Source organism: Lontra canadensis, unplaced genomic scaffold (assembly GCF_010015895.1).
Source record: "Lontra canadensis isolate GAN:19392208 unplaced genomic scaffold, GSC_riverotter_1.0 scaffold150, whole genome shotgun sequence".
NCBI classification, from domain to species: domain Eukaryota; kingdom Metazoa; phylum Chordata; class Mammalia; order Carnivora; family Mustelidae; genus Lontra; species Lontra canadensis.
Window position 1 is genome coordinate 1470164 of NW_022631144.1, and position 20411 is coordinate 1490574.

A 20411-nucleotide genomic window follows, 5' to 3' on the forward strand; every position below is an offset into this window, starting at 1 on the left:
ACCCCGGAAACCCACAGGGAAGAAGGAGGGCCCGGGAGGAGCTGTTCGTTTCTCCGGAGTTGCGCAAGAGCCGGGGCGGCCGGGCAGGCTGGGACGCCCCCGGGCACCCCCGCCCGCCCGTGCAGACCCCTGCCGAGTCCGAACCAAAAGCGAAAGGAGCCAGGCGCCGCGTCCCCGCCGCCCCCACTTCGCGTCCGCGGGGAGGTTGCCGCGCGCCTCCAAGCCCGCGGGCCCGCCGCTTTGTGACTTCACTGGTTTCGCAACAAGCCCGGGCGGCCCGCGCCCCACCCACCCCCGGCCGCCAGCCCGCCTGCCTGCCTCGCCTCCCGCCGCCTCGCTCCGCTCTCCGCGCTTCCTTCGGTCCGGGGCCGGGCCTGCCCAGCCGTCGCGGAGCCTCCGGTCCGGCCGCCGCCTGCGGGCCAGCACGTGCGCGACTCCCGCGCCCCGCGTCCCGCGCCCGGGCCCGCAGAGCGTAGCGCCCTCCCGGCGGCCGCGCGATGCTGTGCTTCCTGAGGGGAATGGCCTTCGTGCCCTTCCTCCTGGTGACCTGGTCGTCCGCCGCCTTCATCATCTCCTACGTGGTCGCGGTGCTCTCTGGGCATGTCAACCCCTTCCTCCCCTACATCAGGTGAGGCCCGGCCCGGCAGAGGGGCCTGGGGGCAGAGCTGCCCGCGGGGAGGGAAGGGCCCAGACCCGGTGGCGGGGCTTGTCTTGCAGGGAGAGTCACATCTGACGACGAGGGGAGCGCCCTCCCGCCTGCCAGGACCCATAGGGAGGCAGCGGGTGCAGAGCCAAGAGCGGTTCTGACTTCACCCTGAGCATTGAACACTGAACCCAGTGCCAGCGGGAGGGGCTCAGGATAGACAGTAGAACTTCAGACGGACGGTGGGACAGAATCCTTGGAAGATGCTTCTTGGGCGGTACTGAAACAAGAATGGGGCCTGATGGATGCCATTTTTTGAGTATGTAAGAGGCAGATCCTGGTGTATGCTAAAGCTGCTCACATACTTCGCTTCCACTTCCCAACATCCTCGTGATGGATGTCCGGCTTATTTTTCATGCAAGGAAACGAAGTATGAGGAGTCGTTGAAATTTCATCAGTGTGACACTGATGTCACGGATAATAATGGTGGAAGCAGAATTCACACCCAGTTCCATCCAACCCAAAAGGACACTGTGTCACCTCCAGGTCTTTGGGAGTTAAGCTTAAGCTCTTCTGGAGGGAGATTCCCAGGATCCCTTTGGGTACAGTGCCCTCAGTCAGAGCCCTCAAATTGTCAGTAACTTATGACATATCTTGTGTTGTCATTACACCATTTCTTTTTTCATAAATTTTGGCCTCACCATTCCTGAGGGGTCACTTCATCGGTGCCCAGGAGGTCTCAGTCCTTTTCTAATGGCTTCCAGCTCAGTGACTAGCCCCATGGCAACGGGTGTTCTTTAACCATTAGAACCATCCATCCTTATCCAAGTGCTGTGACCTGCACTGGTTGGTGAGGAAATAATAAAGTTGGTGACAACCAAGGTTTTGTTACCACTTTATGATTATTGAGATTGTAGGGCTTCTCCGTCCTGCAGCCATGCTGAGTGGTGAGCAATGTCCTGTAGTTTGTGGGCAGGGAAGGGGAAAGGAAGCTGAGGCAAGAAGAGACCAGAGTTTGAAGCAAGGAAGAGAGCAGTGCGAAGAACGCAGAGAACCAGTTAATGGTGGTGTTGGTTTTGCCCACTCAAGAGTTGTTCCAGGCATCACGGAGACTTTCCCATCAGACCTTGTGCCCTGCCGAAACCTAGACTTGGTTTCTAGTGGCTCACCTCAGTCTGACATGGGGTTGTCTCGCTTCTTTTGATTCTGAAGCTAATAGATCCTCTTAGATTTGTATAAAAGGGAGAAGTTTCTTTCCCTACAATGCTTTTTATTGAGAAAATAATAGCTGTCCCAGATCTAAAGGTCAGGAACACACGATATTTGATACTCATTGGTAGCGGGAGAGGGTAGAAAGTGTCAGAGGCAGGAGGGCTTGAATTTTTGTGGAGAGGTCTGATGTAGTTGTGATTAATAGCACCACAGGGCGAACTTGAAATGGAAGACACTCAGAAATGGGGAAATGAGCTGAGATGAACCACTGGTGAGATGCTCAAATCACAGAGAGTCCAAAGAATAGGTATTAAATTTAACAAGGAAAGGAAGCCTTTAGGAAAAGCAGAAGTTAAGGAGAAAAAGGCTGGAGATTGTCACCTTCTTGCCAGGAGCCAGCAGCCTATAAACAACACATGTTTTGCTTGCCCACATGTGCTGGGGACTTTTAGGTTGTTTGCTCTCTCTGCCTACTTGAGGAGCTGGAGGATTCCACTGTCTCCGCCCCGCGTAGAAAACCAAGTCACTGAAGCAAAGGAAAGATTTAGATTAAGAACAAGATACCGGGAAGTGATGGTAGTAATGCAAGATTTATCCGTTTGGCCCCAGAAATGTTTGACCTTATCTCCTATAACTCATGTCTGTTGTCATGGCCTCCCCTTCTCCCTTACCACCACTCCCTCCGCTTTCCTCTGACTGCACTGGCCGCCTTCCTGTGTCTTGAGCCTGTCAGAAACACTACCTCCTCATGACCTCTGCCCTGGCTATTCCTCTGCCAGAATGCTCTTCCTCCAGAAATTGTCAGGCTTTCTCCCTGACCACCTCCTCTGTTCAGATATTGGTGAGGCCTGTTGCCCTATTTAAAACTGCTGGCGAGGGCGCCTGGGTGGCTCAGTGGGTTAAGCCGCTGCCTTCGGCTCAGGTCATGATCTCAGGTTCCTGGGATCGAGTCCCGCATCGGGCTCTCTGCTCAGCAGGGAGCCTGCTTCCCTCTCTCTCTCTCTCCCTGCCTCTCTCTCTATTTGTGTTTTCTCTCTCTCAAAAAAAAAAAAAAAAAATTTAAAAAAAAAAAAAAAAAAAAAAAAAAAAAACCTGCTGGCGAGTGCTCTTGATCCCCCGTATCTAGTCTAATTATTCTAATTACTTACCATAGCATCTTCTAACAAATTATATACTTTATCTGTCTTCCTTCACTGGAATATAAGATCCATGAGGGCTTTCAGTATTTATTGAATTAATATTTCTTGGGCACTCATTTTCAATATAGTTATTTTTCCCCCTAGGGCCACATCCTTTGAGGGAAGGCTTGATAAGATCATTGGTCACTGATCAGTGATTTGGATGTATTCAGGATGCTTCCCTTTTTTTTTTTTTAAGATTTTATTTATTTATTTGACAGGCAGAGATCACAAGTAGGCAGAGGCAGGCAGAGAGAGGAAGGGAAGCAGGCTCCCTGCTGTGCAGAGAGCCCAATGCGGGGCTCGATCCCAGGACCCTGGGATCATGACCTGAGCTGAAGGCAGCGGCTTAACCCACTGAGCCACCCAGGCGCCCCAGGATGCTTCCCTTTTATGTGATGACCTTGTTCAACCAATCTGATATTCTGACATTTCTTAATGTTAAACCCTTTATTGTTTTTTTTTTTTAAAACAACGTTGAACACTTTATTTTTTAAAGATTTATTTATTTGGGAGAGAGTGAGAGCACTCACGTGGAAATGGTGGGGTGGGGCACAGGGAGAGAGAATTCCCAAGCAGACTCCCTGCTGAGCAGGGAGCCTCCTCGGCGCTCAGTCCTAGGATTGTGACTTGAGCCAGAATCAAGAGTCAGCCACTTAACCAACTGAGCCACCCAGGTGCCTCCCAAATGTGAACACTTCAAATAAGAGCCACTGCGTTTTATAAGAACCATAATCCTTGGAGGACCTCTTTCCAATGTGACATTCAAACTCAGCTTCCTCATCACATATCTTCTTCAGGATAACATTGTTATCCTGTAGCATATTGACTGACTTCCTATCAAAAATTAAATTAGAGACATGCGATTCAAGCAGCCACTAGATTTAACAAGCTGGAATAGCATAGTGCAATGTTTCTGTATTAGGAAACCATTAATGCCCGTGAGGTTTTCAAAATGAATGACAAGTAAAAGTTAACCTGAAAGGATTATTTTAAGTTTTACAAGGCCACGCCCCCATTCTTGAGTATAATCATAGTTAATTTGTTATAGTTTCTTATAGTCCCTCTGTGACCAAATCTCTGAGGCTATCTTGAATCAGCTTTACTTATCAACTCCTCCCGGCTGATAAGCCACTCCTTTTATATCTTCTTCTTTGGCCTGTGTCTCATGCTTCCAGTATATTCAATGGCCCTTTATTTTTAAAGTTTTGTCAGTTCTGCATCCTGATTGCTTTTTATTAACCTAGTCTCATTTTTTGTGCAAATACTGTTTGCTGGGTAGATTGTGATCTTTGGCCACTCCCATTGTTCCTCCTCATGGCCACAAACCTGCTCAGTGGTTGGTGACAAAAAACTCGGTCACCTAGAATTAAGCCACCTTACAATGGAGACCAAAATGGCGTAGTAAACAAATAAAAGAGGCTGGGTCTTTAACTCCAGAAGTGAATATAAAAATGAGGGAAATAATTTTATCTTTCATTTGGTAAACAAGCATAAAATTTAGGTTAGAATCACAATTAAGTGCTAGTTCCAACCTTGAACAAAATTCATTATAACGAACACATCTTGTAATGAAAAGCAAAATGAAAATACAAAATTCTTACGATAAACAAAAATCTTAAGATCATTCAGGTGTGGATTTTTTAAGGGAAGGAACTTTCCAAGACAGTTTTATGATTGTGTGAAGTCCTTGATTTCACATTTGTCTTGTGAAGGGAGATACGAAGAGGCTCATTTTTGCAGAAATATTATGACTTCACTTTTCCCAATGATCATTCCTAATCTGTGTGTAAGGATATTGATCTTGATTATTGTCTGTTTCTTTCTTTTTTTTTTTTTAAAGATTTTATTTATTTACTTGACAGGGAGAGATCACAAGTAGACAGAGAGGCAGGCAGAGAGAGAGAGAGAGAGAGAGAGAGGGAAGCAGGCTCCCTGCCGAGCAGAGAGCCCGATGCGGGACTCGATCCCAGGACCCTGAGATCATGACCTGAGCCGAAGGCAGCGGCCTAACCCACTGAGCCACCCAGGCGCCCTATTGTCTGTTTCTCACAGAGAATATAAGTTTCATGAGGGTAGAGATTTAGGGTGTGTTCACTGCTGCATCCCTTGCATTTATGACGGTGCCAGACATGTAGTAGTTGCTTAGTAAATATTGGTTGAATGCTAAGATAGTTTATGCCTGATGGGCCTGCTTTCGTTACGTGTTCTGTTAATCTTGTCAGGTTCCCTTCGGTTATTAACTGATTCTGCCAGGGCTCACTGTTCATTAACTTGGGCTGCCATTCCAGCTGTTTTCCAACACCACCTGTCAGCTTCATGAAATTCTGCATGTTTTATGAGATTTGCAGCCTCACTGTGTAGTCTATTCGACTTACATTGTTGGATATTTACATTCTTTGATTATCCATCGTGGTGAATAAAGGAACAACTTTGGAGCAGGTAACTTTGGTTAGAATACAATTCCACCGAGTGCCCTCGCTGTAGGACCTTGGGCAGGTTACTTATTTCTGCTTTTCTATGGGTCAGTGATAGCACATCCCTCAGGAATTATCGTGCGAACTCACTTAGAACTCATTCACACCCTGGTGCAAGAACATAAGTTCTCTGTAAGCATTTGTATTATCAAAGGACCAGTCCACCTTGGTCTGTATAGCTTATATAAGCTAGGCTTAAGTAGGAAAAGATGTTTGGTTGAGGGCTAATTTCATAAGTAATCAGTTTATTTGTGATTATAGCACAAGTTTTCTTTTTAATTTTATTTTTTAAGTAATCTTTACGCCCAAAATGGGACTTGAATTCACAACCCCAAGATCAAGAGTTTCATGCTCTATCCACTGAGCCAGTCAGGTGCCCCATAGTAGAAGTTTTCTTAACCAATCTCAGTCAACTTGCTGGGTTAACTGCTAACCTCATTCTCTCAAAAATACACTGACTGAAGCCCGTGGTCCCTGACAGCCTCTCCCAGCACTGGCCACTCTGGGCTGCTTGCCGTCTTCTCTCACCTGTTTCTTTGTACGCTTATCCAGTGTCAGCTGTGTTTGTTCCCAAATGTGTTTATGCCAGTTGTATTTTTTTTAATTATAATTACGTGATTTAACTCACTGTACATAAACTGTGGGTCTGTGAATGCAAAAAAAGAACTGTAATTTTAAAGAAAACTCTGTTGAATGCTTTGAGAAGATTCAAAAGAGACAGTTGTCAAAAATTGCAGTGTTTATGACAAATGTAAAGACTAACAAAAAGCAATTAAAAAAACTAGAAGGATTCTGCACTCAGATTGCTTCAAAAGTATCTTTAATATTCACTTCCACTTTAAAGAACCCAAAACTCAAAATGAGATCTTTCAAAGTAGATGTGGTTTATATACCAGGGAGACACACAGTGGACTGGTACTGACATAACAGCCTTGGCCCCGTCAACAGGTAGGCAAATGAATGTGCATACATTTATTTGCTTGTTGGTGTATGTAGCCACATAATTTTTCTTTGTATTCACATAATTTTTGATGACTTCTGCCTTAACCAACTTTTTTGATTACTAACTACATTGCATTTCAGGCAATTGTGATTTTTGCTTCCATTTCAACCATAATAGTGGGGTCCAGATATTTATAGCAGCATTGTCAACAATACCCAAACTATGGAAGCAGCCCAAATGTGCATCGACTGATGAATGGATAAAGGAGATGCAGTATATCTACACAATGGAAAATTACTCAGCCATCAAAAAGAATGAAATCTTGCCATTTGCAATGACATAGATGGAGCTGGAGTATATTATGCCAAGTGAAATAAGTCAGTCAGAGAAAGACAAATATACCATATGATCTCACTCATATGTGGCATTTAAGAAAGAAAGCAAATGAATATATGGGAAGGGGAAAAAGAAAAAAAGGAGAGAGGGAAACAAGCCATAAGAAAGTTTTTTTTTTTTAGAAAATGAAGAACTATATTGTAGAAATAAATGGTAAACTTGAACCCAACATCCTAGGAATCCTAGGAATTTCTGATTTCTTTACATGTTCATACAAATTTTACATGTTTATATACTAATACATTTCTACATTTGTATTTACATATATTTTTTATAAAATTGGGTTCACTCCTACATAATATTTTAAGTTTATTTATTTATTTATTGAGGTGTTATGTTAGTTTCAGCTGTATAATATAGTCATTCAATAATTCTGCATATTACTCCCGTGTTCATCAGGTAAGTGTAGTCATCATCTGTCACCAAACATTATTACAATATTATTGACTCTATTCCCTGTGCTGTACTTTTCATGTCTGTGACTTATTTATTTTGTAATTGGAACTTTGTATCTCTTGATCCCCTTATCTATTTTGGATCATACCTTTTTCACTTCTGTTCTGTTACAAATATGCAGTTTTCCAGTAACAATAACTTGTGAAGGTATATTTTATAATTTTAAAATAAAAATAATAATCATAGAGAAAAGGTCAGAAATACAGAAACAGAAAATGCATATTTCAAATCTCAACTTTCTAGAACTATATCCAGTATTATTGGCTTGATTTGCTTAGTTTTGGACTCTATTTACGTACAGTCACTCAATTATATCTAATATATATGAGCAGGGATACAAAGTGCCCAGGGTTCATCAGTACAATCCATATAATACCTCATCCCTCATATAATACCTATCACCTCATATAAGGTATATTCAAGTTTATATGTGAGCATTTTGATAAACATTTTTTATACAATTAAGACCATGTCACATACAGTGTTGATGCTTGCATTTCATCATTTACCCCCATATTATGACAATGTCCCACCATAAGAAACTCTTAATGATAGAGAACAAACTGAGGGTTCGTGGTGGGAGGTTGGGGGGAGAGGGGCTGGATGGGGGATGGGTATAAGGAGGGCACTTGTTCTGATGAGTACTGAGAGTTGTATGTAAGTGATGAATCACTGAATTCTACTCCAGAAGACAGTAATATTGCACTGTATGTTAACCACCTAAAATTAAAGAACACAAACAACCAAAAAACTGTGGGGTCCAGAATAATAACAGATAATGGGGTCTGTGTGTATAAATTCACATATTCTGACATGATGTTAATGACACCTCAGTCTTTACAATGGGTTGATTATTACTTCATAGTATCTCTAAACCACTGTGTCATAAGGATGAAAAGGTGGGCTTTGCCGTCAAAAACTTTTAGCTAGAAAAGTATCATCCTTGAAATGAAAATTTAGAGTTTCCCATTTTCTTCAAAAAAAAAATTATCCCAATTAGTTATCCTAAGAAATGCATAATAAGAAAATTGAAGATCCCAAACTTTCACAGCTCAAAAATTAATTGAGGTGACAGATGCAGTGTTATTTGGTTTCTGAGTCAACTATAAATGTGTGTAATTTCTCTGTTTAAATTTTCTGTTGTCATTGGATTACATAAATTTTTTTTTCAAGAAAAATAAAATTGAGAACGTTTTTCTTCAGTTATTCCTACTTCTAAAAAGACAGAGTATTGCTCAAAAGTCTGACTGTTGCAAGACTGACAGTTTTTAAATATAAGGTCTTAATTTCAACTTAAAAAAAAAAAAAGAGTGCTCTACTCAACAGTCCTCCTTACCTGACAGTAATTGCATTTCAGTCCCTCCGGTATCTGTGTTGTAGACAGAGTTCTTGCCACGGACATCTTACTATGGTTCCAGACGCGAACATGGCTGTAGTTACATAGCACTTCAAACTCACATGGAAATAATATGTTTTCATAAAAAGAAATGTAAAATAGCACAGCAGGGAAGAGTTTCTAAGTTGTGTCCCTTGAAATCAGACAACTCTAGATGGGTTGGCTTTCCCATGTACTATCCCTGTGGCCTTGAGCAAATTACTTTTCTACAACTCCATTTCTTCATCTTTAGGATGAAGATACACTAAGTACTTGCCTTACAAAGTTGTGAAGACCAAGTAAGATGTGCCTGGCTGAGCGTAAGGGCTGAGGAAATGTTAATTTAAAATTTTTTTTTGTAATATTAGCAGTCGCAAGTCCAAGCGGGGTTGGTTTTCTAGAGACCCCTCTCAGAAAACTTTCTAAATCTGCCCTCTTATCACCTCTGGCTTCATTACCACCGTGGCCCCAGCTGCTGTCATCTCTTGACAAACTACTGAAATAGCTTCCTAACGGTCTCTCGTTGGTCCACGCTTGCCTTTCTACAGCCTTTTCACAACATTCTGTAAAAACATCAATCAACTTCGTATCACTTCCCAATGCTTAGCGCTCAACGGCTTCCTATCATCTCAGAATGATATTCAGAGTCCTCACCATGACCCCGGGGCTCCCCTGAACTCCTCTCCCCATCTGTGCGCATATGCGCGTGCACATACACACACAGACACACACTCTCTCTCTATCTTGCTCACTCCTCTCCAGCCACACCTGCTTCCTTACAGTTCCTCTGATATGTTGCCACCTTAAGGCCTTTGACTTTGCTGTTCCTCTGCTTGTAAATTTCCTGGTCCAAATGTTCCTCCTCATCCAGATGTCTGTTCAAGTCCGCTTCCCAGAGTACCCTGTCTCAAGTAGGTGGCTCACCCTTCTCTGAGTCCTGTATCCAACTTACCTTTTCTTCACAGCATTTGTCACGCTGGATTCTTTTTTTATATTGCCCTCCACAGATTAGAAGGTCCATGAAGGAGGGGCTTTTTCAGTGTTACCTGTCGCTACATTCGCCATGCCTAGGTTGTGTTGAAGGCAGTCAGTAACTATGTATTGAGTCAACAGGTCCTTGAATTTTGTGTTAGATATTAAGCTTCTTGAAGACTAGTGAGTTGTCTTTTTGTCTTTGTGTCCCCATCACCTGGCACAGTTTCCAACACTTAACAATTAAGAAAAAAAGTTGTGGGACACCTGGGCAGCTCAGTCAGTTAAGCACCTGACTCTTGATTTTGGCTTGGGTCATGACCTCAGGGTTGGACCTAGCCTGGCATCGGACTCCCTGCTGGGTGTGGAGGCTGCTTGAGATTCTCTCTCTTACTCTGCCCACCAACATGCCACCCCCACCAATTTTTTTTTTCTTTTTGTGAACAAAGAAGGAACTTGGACTAATTGAAAGGGGGGCAATTTGCATATGGGTGGGGTGAGAATGGAGTGAGTTGTTTGCATTTATGAGTAGGGAATTATTTAAGTTTTAAAAAGGTTGATCGGGGCGCCTGGGTGGCTCAGTGGGTTAGGGCCTCTGCCTTCCGCTCAGGTCATGATCCCAGGGTCCTGGGATCGAGCCCCGCATCGGGCTCTCTGCTCCACAGGGAGCCTGCTTCCTCCTCTCTCTCTGCCTGCCTCTCTGCCTACTTGTGATCTCTGTCTGTCAAATAAATAAATAAAATCTTAAAAAAAATAAAAAAGGTTGATATAGCTATATATATGGTGCCTCCCACTTCAGGAGAGTCATCAGCAAATGGAGCTGCCAAAAACTTAGCCCTAATTAAAAGTATCTAATAAAGTATAATGACTTTTTATTATCATACTTCTTCCCTTCAGTTTATTATATGTAAATATTGTGAAGATAAAGGAAATAACAGTCTCCTTTATTTTGGTGCATTTAGTGTCTTCAGGTTCTAATTCCTGATTAATTTTTCCAAGCAATGGGTCCAGGATTTTAGGACAATCCAAAAAAACCTCAGTCTGGGCAAGCAGATAATTTTGCATACTGTCAGCTTGTCAGACCCACCCTCCCCCATAAGCCATGACTCCAGGCTTTGGAATGATGGAATTACTTATATCTAGTGATTTAGAGAACAGCATTCCATCAAGCTTATATTATCATGTAGGTCTTCTTTGCATTGTTTTCATTCCTTTGAGCATCAAATGATTATGCACTGGTGTAAAATCATAAATTAGTATGGAGAAGGATGTTAGACAACTTGGAATTTTCCATGATGAACTTAATTTGTAGAGATGTAAATGCAGGAAATACAGATGTAATTTGATTTCCTAGACCCAATCCAACCCTAGAAACAACTGTCTATGAACAACAGCCTCAACAGCTTCTGAGACACATGCAAATGAAAAATTACTTTCTATCTCTGTTGCAGTTTCCAAGAAGTGTGTTATTTATGAGGAGGCAAGTGACGAGGTAGTGGGGGGGGGGGGGGGGGAGGGGGCGGGGCCAGAACCACGTTTAAGCCATATGGTACAGAATCATGTGGTGGGAGTTGGATGGGGAGACTCTTTTGCAAGGCTGGGAAGCAATTAGTTTCACCTCTTACTCATTCTCCAGTTTCCTGAATAAGCACCCAAGTATAGCTATGCCAACCAAATACTACTACCTCTGCCTTTGCACAATGAGATCATTTAGTTTGAGCTTAAAAAAATAAAAATAAAAAGAATCTATCCACAGCTTCTCTTGGTAGCCCCTGGGTGTTGTGCTCATCTGGAATCCAATGTCAGGCAGAAGATATGATGTGATATTTATTAATGATGTAACATATTAGCTCAGAGACTGAAAGACTTAAAAGAACATTTTAAGGTAAAAGAGCCTTTTCATTTTTATTGATGATAATGGGCAACCACTGCTATTCTTTTTTTTAAAAATTAAAGTATAATTAACATACAGTGTCATACTAGTTTCGGGTGTACAGTATAGCGACTCAACAACTCTTTTTTTTTTTTTAAAGATTTTATTTATTTATTTGACAGAGAGAGATCACAAGTAGGTAGAGAGGCAGGCAGAGAGAGAGAGGGAAGCAGGCTCCCCGTTGAGCAGAGAGCCTGATGCGGGGCTCGATCCCAGGACCCTGAGATCATGACCTGAGCCGAAGGCAGAGGCTTAACCCACTGAGCCACCCAGGCACCCCAGTGACTCAACAATTCTATACATTACTCAGTGCTTATCAAAGAAGTGTACTCTTAATCTATTTCACCCATCCCCCCACTTACCTCCCTTCTGGCAACCACCAATTTCTTCTCTGTATTTAGGAGTCTGGTTTTTTGGTTTGGTTTGTCTCTTTTCTTTATTTGCTTTGTTTCTTAAATTCCACATATGAATGAAATCATATGGAATGTGTCTTTCTATGTCTTATTTATGTCACTTAGCATTATACCTTCTAGGTCCATCTGTGTTGTTGCAAATGGCAAGCTCTCATTCTTTTTAATGGCCGAGTAATATTCACCTGTGTGTGTGTGTGTGTGTGTGTGTGTGTGTGTGTGTGTGTAGCCCATATCTTGTTTATCTGATCAGTAGACACTTGGGTTGCTTCCATATCTTGGCTATTGTAAATAATGCTGCAACAAACATAGGGTGCATATATTTTTTCAAATTAGTGTTTTTGTTTTCTTTGGGTAAGTACCCAGTAATGAAATTACTGGATTGTATGGTAATTCTATTTGTAAGTTTTTGAGGAACCTCCATATTGTTTTCCACAGTGGCTGTACCAGTTTACATTCCCACCAACAGTGCAAGAGGGTTTCCTTTTTTCACTTCCTTACCAACACTTATTTCTTGTCTTTTTAATTCTAGTCATTCTGACAGGTGTGAAGTGATACCTCATTGTAGTTTTGATTTACATTTCCCTGATGATGAGTGATGTTGAATATCTTTTCATGTGTCTATTGGCCATTTGTATGTCTTCCTTGGGAAGCTGTCTATTCATGTCTTCTGCCCATTTTTAATTAGACTATTTTTTTTCTTGGTGTTGAGTTATATAATCTCTCTCTCTCTCTACACACACACACACACACACACATATATATTTGTATTTGTGTTTATATTTATTCTTTATATATTTTGAATTATTAACTACTTATGGGATATATCCCATTCAGTAGGTGGTTTATTGATGTTTTCCTTTCCTGTGCAAAAGCTTTTTATTTGGGAGTAGTCTCAAATGGTTTAATTTTGCTGTGTAAGAACTTCTAAGAAGTGTCACATTTTTATTTGCTGCTTGGAAAATTTTCTTAAATATCCTTGTGCAAGGGGTGCCTGGGTGGCTCAGTCAGTTAGTTAAACATCTGCCTTCAGCTCAGGTCGTGATTCCAGGGTCCTGGTATCCAGCCCCACATTGGGCTTCCTACTCAGCAGTAGGTAACTCTTAAATATTTTGTTGATGGGCAGATAAATTTCATGGTATTTGTGGAGCCAAATAAAAAAAATTTTTAAAAGATGGTTGCATTGAATCCAACAATTGGTTATGAATGCAGTACAGTAATATTTCCCCAAATTTTTGTAGTATAGTCACTGCTTATGTTATAGCCAAGTATAGGAATGTAGGCCCATTGGTACTCATGCACTGAGGGTAGGTGTTGTAGTCTCTAAGCCTGAAAGAAAATCAGATTTATTACAATCATCAGTATTTGTCAAAAATATTTTATAATTCAGTTATGGCATTTGAGGAGTTATGAGGTCTTGCCTGGTTTACACTTTCCTGGTATACCAGAAAGGCATGCTGATCTCTTTTCATTACTGTTGTGGTTCATTGCCATGGTGAGCTGGAGCCAGCTGATAAGTGCGGCTGAGAGACAACTGTGTACATTTCTTCCCAATTCAATGTTCAGCGACATACATGTTGGCAGCTTGAACTTTGACATGTTGGGAGCATTTACACCATGGAAATTGGCCTGTTCTACCAATCAGGCTCCCTCCAGAGCTAGTTGTTAAACATTTAGCAGCCCATCAGTGTTCATTCTCTGCCCCTACCCACAGTCATTCCAACTGCTCTGTTCCTTGCCTTCTTTAGTGCGCACCAGAGGCAGGGAGGCCAGGGAGTCAGATATCTGGAGTATGTTAACTTTTTAAATAACATTTTTATTAGCTTTATTCATGGATTCATGAATTGGGCAGCATCCAGTCTGACAGAAAGGAGCTCTGAGGAACTGTACAAAATGAAAGACTTTTATAGGCAGAAGGGAGCAGGGACAAGGAAGTTGTACTCAGCAAAAAGCCCACTGATTACTGCAAGCTTACTTTCCCTACAGAGGGCAGGGTCCTGTCAGACAGATTACATAACTAATGCTGATCAGATGATTCCTGAATGACTGGTTAAAGGTTCCATTTCCAGGAGAGCTGAAACTGTCGTTAAGTCTCAGTTTGGTGACTTTCCGTTTAGCTTAAGCAACTGCATTTTGGGACTGTTGATTCATCTCTTTAATAATCCCATGACCTTGAACAAATTATGTAACCTCTCTAATACCACTCCCTTCCTTATTAAAATGGGGTTGCAATAAGACCTCAAGGTTGTGAGAGTAAAATGAAATGATGTATGGTAACCACCTAACAGTGTCTGGTATGTAGTAAATGCTCAATAACTGATATTACTAGGTTTGCTAGTACCGAGTCATTCAACAAATACATATGGAATGGCTATTTACAAAGTACTTTTGATTCTGCTTGCATGGTTTTATTTTTATTTTTTATTATTATGTTTTAAGATTTTATTTATTTATTTGAGAGAGAGAGGGAGAGGGAGACAGACAGCCTTAGCAGGGGGAGGGGTAGAGGGAGAAGGACAAGCAGACTCCCGGCTGTGCAGAGGAACCTGAACTGAGTCTAGATCCTGGACCCTGAGACCATGACCTGAGTGGAAGTCAGATGCTTACCAGCCTGAGGCAACCAGGCGCCCTGTATGGTTTTAAGTGTACACATAAAGAAGAATAAAGCACGACCTGAAATTCTGAGCTTGCAGATCACATGTTTGATGTCATGGGACTGTACCTCTGGGCCCTTGACATATGTCCTGCTTTGCTGTCCATGGGCAGATAGTTACAGAGTCTGGTCAACTTATTTCCTGTCAGGGCATCTTCTTCCCTCCAACTACCTACCTATTCCCGTTCCCATAAATATCCTCACCCTTCCATTTCCTTCCTTTATCCACAAATAAGCAAACAATCTCCCTGGCATGTGGCAGGTGCTCTCGGGCCTGTGATCACAAGTACTCTTGCATGACTCACCTGGAAGCTGCCTTTTTATATCCCGAGGCGAAGAACGGAAGGCTTGATTTCTATGTAAGATTTAATCTTTGGGCAAAATTCCTCCCGCGGGTAAAAGCTGTCTCTGCCTTTCTCTTTTTCTGGTTCCTGTCCCCTCCTCTTACCCACATTGTGTTCAGAAAGACATCCCACACATTGTGCAGCCTTTTCCACCTCAACACTTCTTTGGGGAGAAAAATGGTTATTTGTAGGAGAAATGATAACGTGAAATTCGAAGCCCTTCAGATTCTTACAGGTGCAAATGCCACTGACTGAAATAGGAATAGAAGTGTTTGCTGTAAGGGGGAGCCTTAATAACTCTTTATACTCTTCAAATATTAAGTGTGCACAAAGCCAAAAGACTCCTGTTGTGTTCTGCACAATGGGCTTCTCATGGAATTCCTGAGATCATTTGAAGTATGCCTCTTCAACATGATCAGTGTTTCAATACTTAAATTTCAGAGCTGTTTTAAAATGGGGAAACACTTAAGACGGGTATGAATTGTTTCATGTTGAGAACTCTTTGGCCATCAGCTTTAAACTATTGCTTTATGGGAGCAGTGTGATTATGTAAAAATGTAAACCTTGGTATGAATGAGTAGAAAACAGAACACATCAAACACTACTTTCTCATTTAATTAATTTTTTCCCAGCTCATTTAACTAATGAATTGATTAACTGCAACAGAAACATGTCTTGTAGAAACTATTTCTTGTTAAAATACTTTATCACAGTTAATATATCCTTGATAACCTATTGCTTCCATAAAGTTCTACTAGGCATCAACGGTATTGCTCAACTCCCTACCATCCTATTGTCAGCAGTGGAAACTCTTGTGGATAAATCAAATTATTAAAAAAATTAAATTATGTGTCTATGTATATTTAAAATCCAAATAGTTGCTTTTTCAAACTTGATTTTAGACTCTCCCCCCCCCCATAAAATAGTCACATTCAATTCTTTTTCTTTCTTTTAAGGTTTTATTTATTTATTTGACAGAGAGAGAGACACAGTGAGAGAACGAACACAAGCACAGGGGAGTGGGAGAGGGAGAAGCAGGCTTCCCCCATCAGGGAGCCGGATGCAGGGTTGGATCCCAGCACCCTGGGATCATGACCCGAGCCAAAGGCAGAGGCTTTAATCCACTGAGCCACCCAGGCGCCCCCCCATCACACTGAATTCTTAATGAGAATAAACACATCAAGTTTATCGGGCTCTGTCATTTGAGAAACACCACAATCATTCACTTTAAATATTTCCTAGCTTTTTACAATGGAAAGATTTAAATGTAATTTCTCATGGTAGAAAAATGAGTTTAAGATTTTTCAGAGTCAAAATGAAAGTATGTTAGAGCAAAATCAGACCGTCTTTGGAATTCAGAGTGGCTAAACACCCAGAAGAACCATCATATTAAAATTGCCAGATATATGCCTCCCAGGGGTCTGAACAGAATTCCCTTTTAATAATTTGGACATTTCTCTTTGCCAGTGATACAGGAACAACACCTCCAGAGAGTGGGATTTTTGGATTTATGATAAACTTCTCTGCATTTCTTGGTAAGTACACAATAATTATTATAAATAAATGAAAAATTCATAGTCTAAAGTGAAGCAAAATGTGTTGTTTACAGTTTGTATATAATTTTTTGTTATTTTTTTTAGCAGACTTTATTTTTCAAAACAGTTTTATGTTCACAGCAAAATTGAGCAAAAGGTAGAGATCTCTCATATATGCCCTGCCCCCTACCCAGTGTCCCCCCCCCCCCTCAACTATCGTCATCACCCACCAGAGTTGTACATTTGTTACAGCTGATAAGCCTACGCTGACATGTCATCATCACCCAAAGTCCATAGTTTACATTAGGGTTCGCTCTTGGGATGTATAATTTTTTTTAAAGATTTATTTATTTTTTAGAGAGAGAGTGTGTGTGAGCGTGCAGGCACACGAGTGGGAGGAGGGGCAGAGGGATAAACTTACACAAAACCCAGAAGCTAAACAGTAAGGAATTGACAGATTTAGTAGATTAAAAAAATTGAAAACTTCTAAATGATGAAACATGCAAAAACAAAGCTGAAGATGGACCAGAAGAAAATTTGTAATATTTCTAGCAGACAGTAGACAAATGTGAATTATGTGTAAACAAACAACTGCAAATTAAAAACAAATAGACAAACTCAGGAGAGAAATCAGAAAAAAATTAAATGCAGCTTTCAGAAGAAGAAATGCAGATGACCAGCAGACATACTGAAAGTTGCTCAGTCTCACTAACGACCAGAGAAATGCAAATTAAGCCAACAGGTTGCCATTTCTCATTCATTGGATTAGCAATAATTAAAGAGGCAAGGGCATTCAGCAGTTGCTTTCAAACTCTGCTGTGAGAGCATAAATGCTACAATACAGTGTTGGAACAATTTGTAGATACTTCTTGGCATTTTGATTGTGCATAGTTTTTGCTCCAGTAATATTACTTCTAGGAATTTGTCTTCCAGAAGCATTCTGAAAGCGTGCCAAGGACTTGTGTACTCATCATTGAACATTGTTTGTAATAGTAAAAACATAGAGACAGTGTAGGAGTCCAATATTAGGGAAAGGATGAAATGTATACCATGAAGAGACCCCTAAAAACAATGAAGTAGACTTATTTATACTGACATGGTAAGATCTCCATGGTGATTTCCTTTATGTGAAAAAAAGCAAGTCACAGAATACATGCACAGTAGGATTTATGTGAAAAGGATAAAAGGGCAAGTTGGAGTGTGTGTGTGTATGTGTTTGTGTCCATCACAATGAGAAGAGAGTAAGAAGGAGTGAGGAAGGACTGGGTGGGTGAGTGGGAGACTTTGGCAGTTAGGAAATTGAAATACAGACTTTAAAAAAGCAAAGCAAAACTTTCCCTGTGTTTTCGTTCTAAAAGGTCAAATAATAAAAATTCATCAAAGTCCCTTTCTTTTTCAGGGGCAGCCACAATGTACACAAGATACAAAATAGTAGAGAAGCAAAACCAAACCAGCTATTTCAGCACACCTGTTTTTAACTTGGTGTCACTAGTTCTTGGATTGGTGGGATGTATTGGAATGGGCATTGTAGCCAATTTCCAGGTATGTCCTGAGGTGATTTGCGTTCTTGGGGATGATGGAATATGTGTGTCTGGAGGAGAGAAGCAAGAACACAAGAGGAATGCTTGTGCCAGTATCAAGTAGTTGATGCATTTATAAAAGTTGGGATAGTTTGCTTCTTAGAAACAAATCTTTCTCATTTGTAAGTCAGTGCTTACTGGGAGAGGTAGGGTGCATGTTTGCATGGTTATGAGAAAGTGTATTTTGCTCCATGTTCTGGGCTCTGCATTGTTCCATGTTTATTAACATGGTTGATGGGTTGAGAGAGCGACTTCAGTCATTGTTTCATTAAAAGTGTGAAAATATTTGGGGCACCTGTGTGGCTCAGAGGTTTGAGCCTCTGACTCTGGATTTCGGCTCGGGGCATGATCTCAGAGTCCTGAGACTGAGCCTCCATTGGGCTCCATGCTCAGCTCAGTCTCTGTCCCTCTCCCTCTGCTCCTCTCTCCACTTGAGCGCGTGCTCTCTCTCTCTCAGATAAATAAATAAAATTCTTAAAAAAAAAAAAAGTGTGAAAATATTTGTGTGTATGAGCATGTGTGTTTACCAACTCCCAAAACGGCATCGGATCTCTTCCTTTGGCAGGTGAGGATATAGGTAATGGGGGTGAAATTGTTTACTCAGGGTTACCCAACTCATTCATTACAGAGACAAAATAGGGCCCCAGTGGAGCAAATTAGCTTATAAGGTAACTCCTGTGGAATCTGCCAGATAAATTCTTACTGTGTGGTTTTACTTACTGTGTGGTTTTACTTACTGTGCTTATTTTATTCTAACTCGTATTTTATTCTAAATGTGGACACCTGTTCATCCCGAGGTCTCTTTCAGGAAGGCATGGGAATTGTCTTTGGAGAGATTATTCAATATTTTTAAAAATATTTATTGCATTTCACATTTGTACTAGTTATAATAGTCCTTCCCTCCTAGCGCTATTGTGAGGATTCCAGGAGCTGATGCACAGTAACCATCACTAACTGACATACGTGACAGCCACCGTGGCTGTCACCATTACAGGCTAACATTGCGCTGGTCTTGCTCTCTCTACCACTATGGTTTTGTTTCTTTGTTTTTGTTTTTGCTTATTTGTTTTTTAAAGATTTTATTTATTTGTCAGAGAGAGAGAGAACACACAAGCAGTGGGGAGGAGCAGGGGCAGAAGCAGTCTCCCTGCTGAGCAAGGAGCTCACCCGGGACTCGATCCGAGGACCCTGACATTCTGACCCGAGCGGAAGGCCGACGTGACCAGCCGAGCCACTAGGCGTCTCTCTCTCTGCCACTGGTTTTTTTTGTTTGTTTGTTTGTTTGTTTGTTTTTGTGGTAGCACAAAGGGAGTTCCAGCAGGAGGACTTTGGGTTCAGCCCAGGAGGACCCCTGCAACTTTTTTCCCCACCGGAAGCAGGCTGATCTTATGTGTTGCTTATTTTCACAAAAAGGTGTCCGACTTGGCCGCCAGCCAGCTGCTAGAGCATAGGTACTCCGGGTGAAGCCGCAGCTCGGGCACTGCACTTGGTATTGATCCGCGAGGGTAATTACCTTGGGCCTCCACCAGTATCTTCTGCTTTCCATCCAGCTGCTAGTGCTCCTGCCGGTCTGAAGCCTCCTGCATGAAGTCAGGAGAGTCACTGTCAGAAGGGTCTGTCCCACCTGCACATGTGCCCTCATAGAATCGCCTTTTCTGGGGGGCTGCCATCTGTCCCCAGGGGACATAGTACAGGGCTCTGGGAAACTCCGTGCCGTGTTGTGTGGGGTGGCGTGGCAGACACCGTTCCTTAAACTTCACCATTTCTCCAGGACCACCCACAGGGCAGGGATGGTCTCTTGGGTCTCTGCGCTAACGAGTTTTCTTTTTTCTTTTCTCTTTTTTCTTCTTTTCTTTTCTTCAGGGAGAGAGATTGAGTGCAAGCGTGCGGGTGGTGCAAAGGGAGAGGGAGAGAGAAAATCTCAAGCGGGCTCCACGCAAGGCTCAATCCCACGACCCTGAGATCATGACCTGGGCCCAAATCAAGAGTCCCACGCTTAACCAACTGAGCCACCGAGGCACCCCACGAGTTTTAATTTTTGAATGTTATAAGTCCACAATTACTGTCTCCTTGTTAACACTGAAAGGTAGAAAGGGGGAGAGGCAGGTTTGTAGCCTCCCTGGAGCAAGTATACAGAGCTTCAGGGAGGGCACTATGAGAATAGATTTGCTTCTGGCTCCATTCCACTTTCCTACCCTCATTGTGCCTTTATGGTGAAATAAGACAAAGGCTGTAACACATGGGTGCAGGTGACATCGGTCACATGCCAGAGACTCTATATTTTATGATTGCATGCATTTGGTT

The 20411-nt window shown here is 42.0% G+C and overlaps 1 protein-coding gene across 2 annotated transcripts in view; it reads left to right on the top strand.

The window, feature by feature from the left end:
• Positions 1-297: 297 nt before the first annotated feature.
• DRAM1 (DNA damage regulated autophagy modulator 1) overlaps positions 298-20411 on the top strand; it is a 38106-nt gene continuing 17992 nt past the window's right edge. For both annotated transcript variants that reach the window (XR_004381106.1, XM_032844269.1), the window contains exons 1-3: positions 298-628; positions 16460-16527; positions 17927-18069. Coding sequence is in view for 1 of the 2 variants with exons in the window: in XM_032844269.1 (XP_032700160.1) it covers positions 498-628; positions 16460-16527; positions 17927-18069 (342 nt within the window). In the remaining variant the exon portion in view is untranslated. The remainder of the gene's footprint in view (positions 629-16459; positions 16528-17926; positions 18070-20411) is intronic.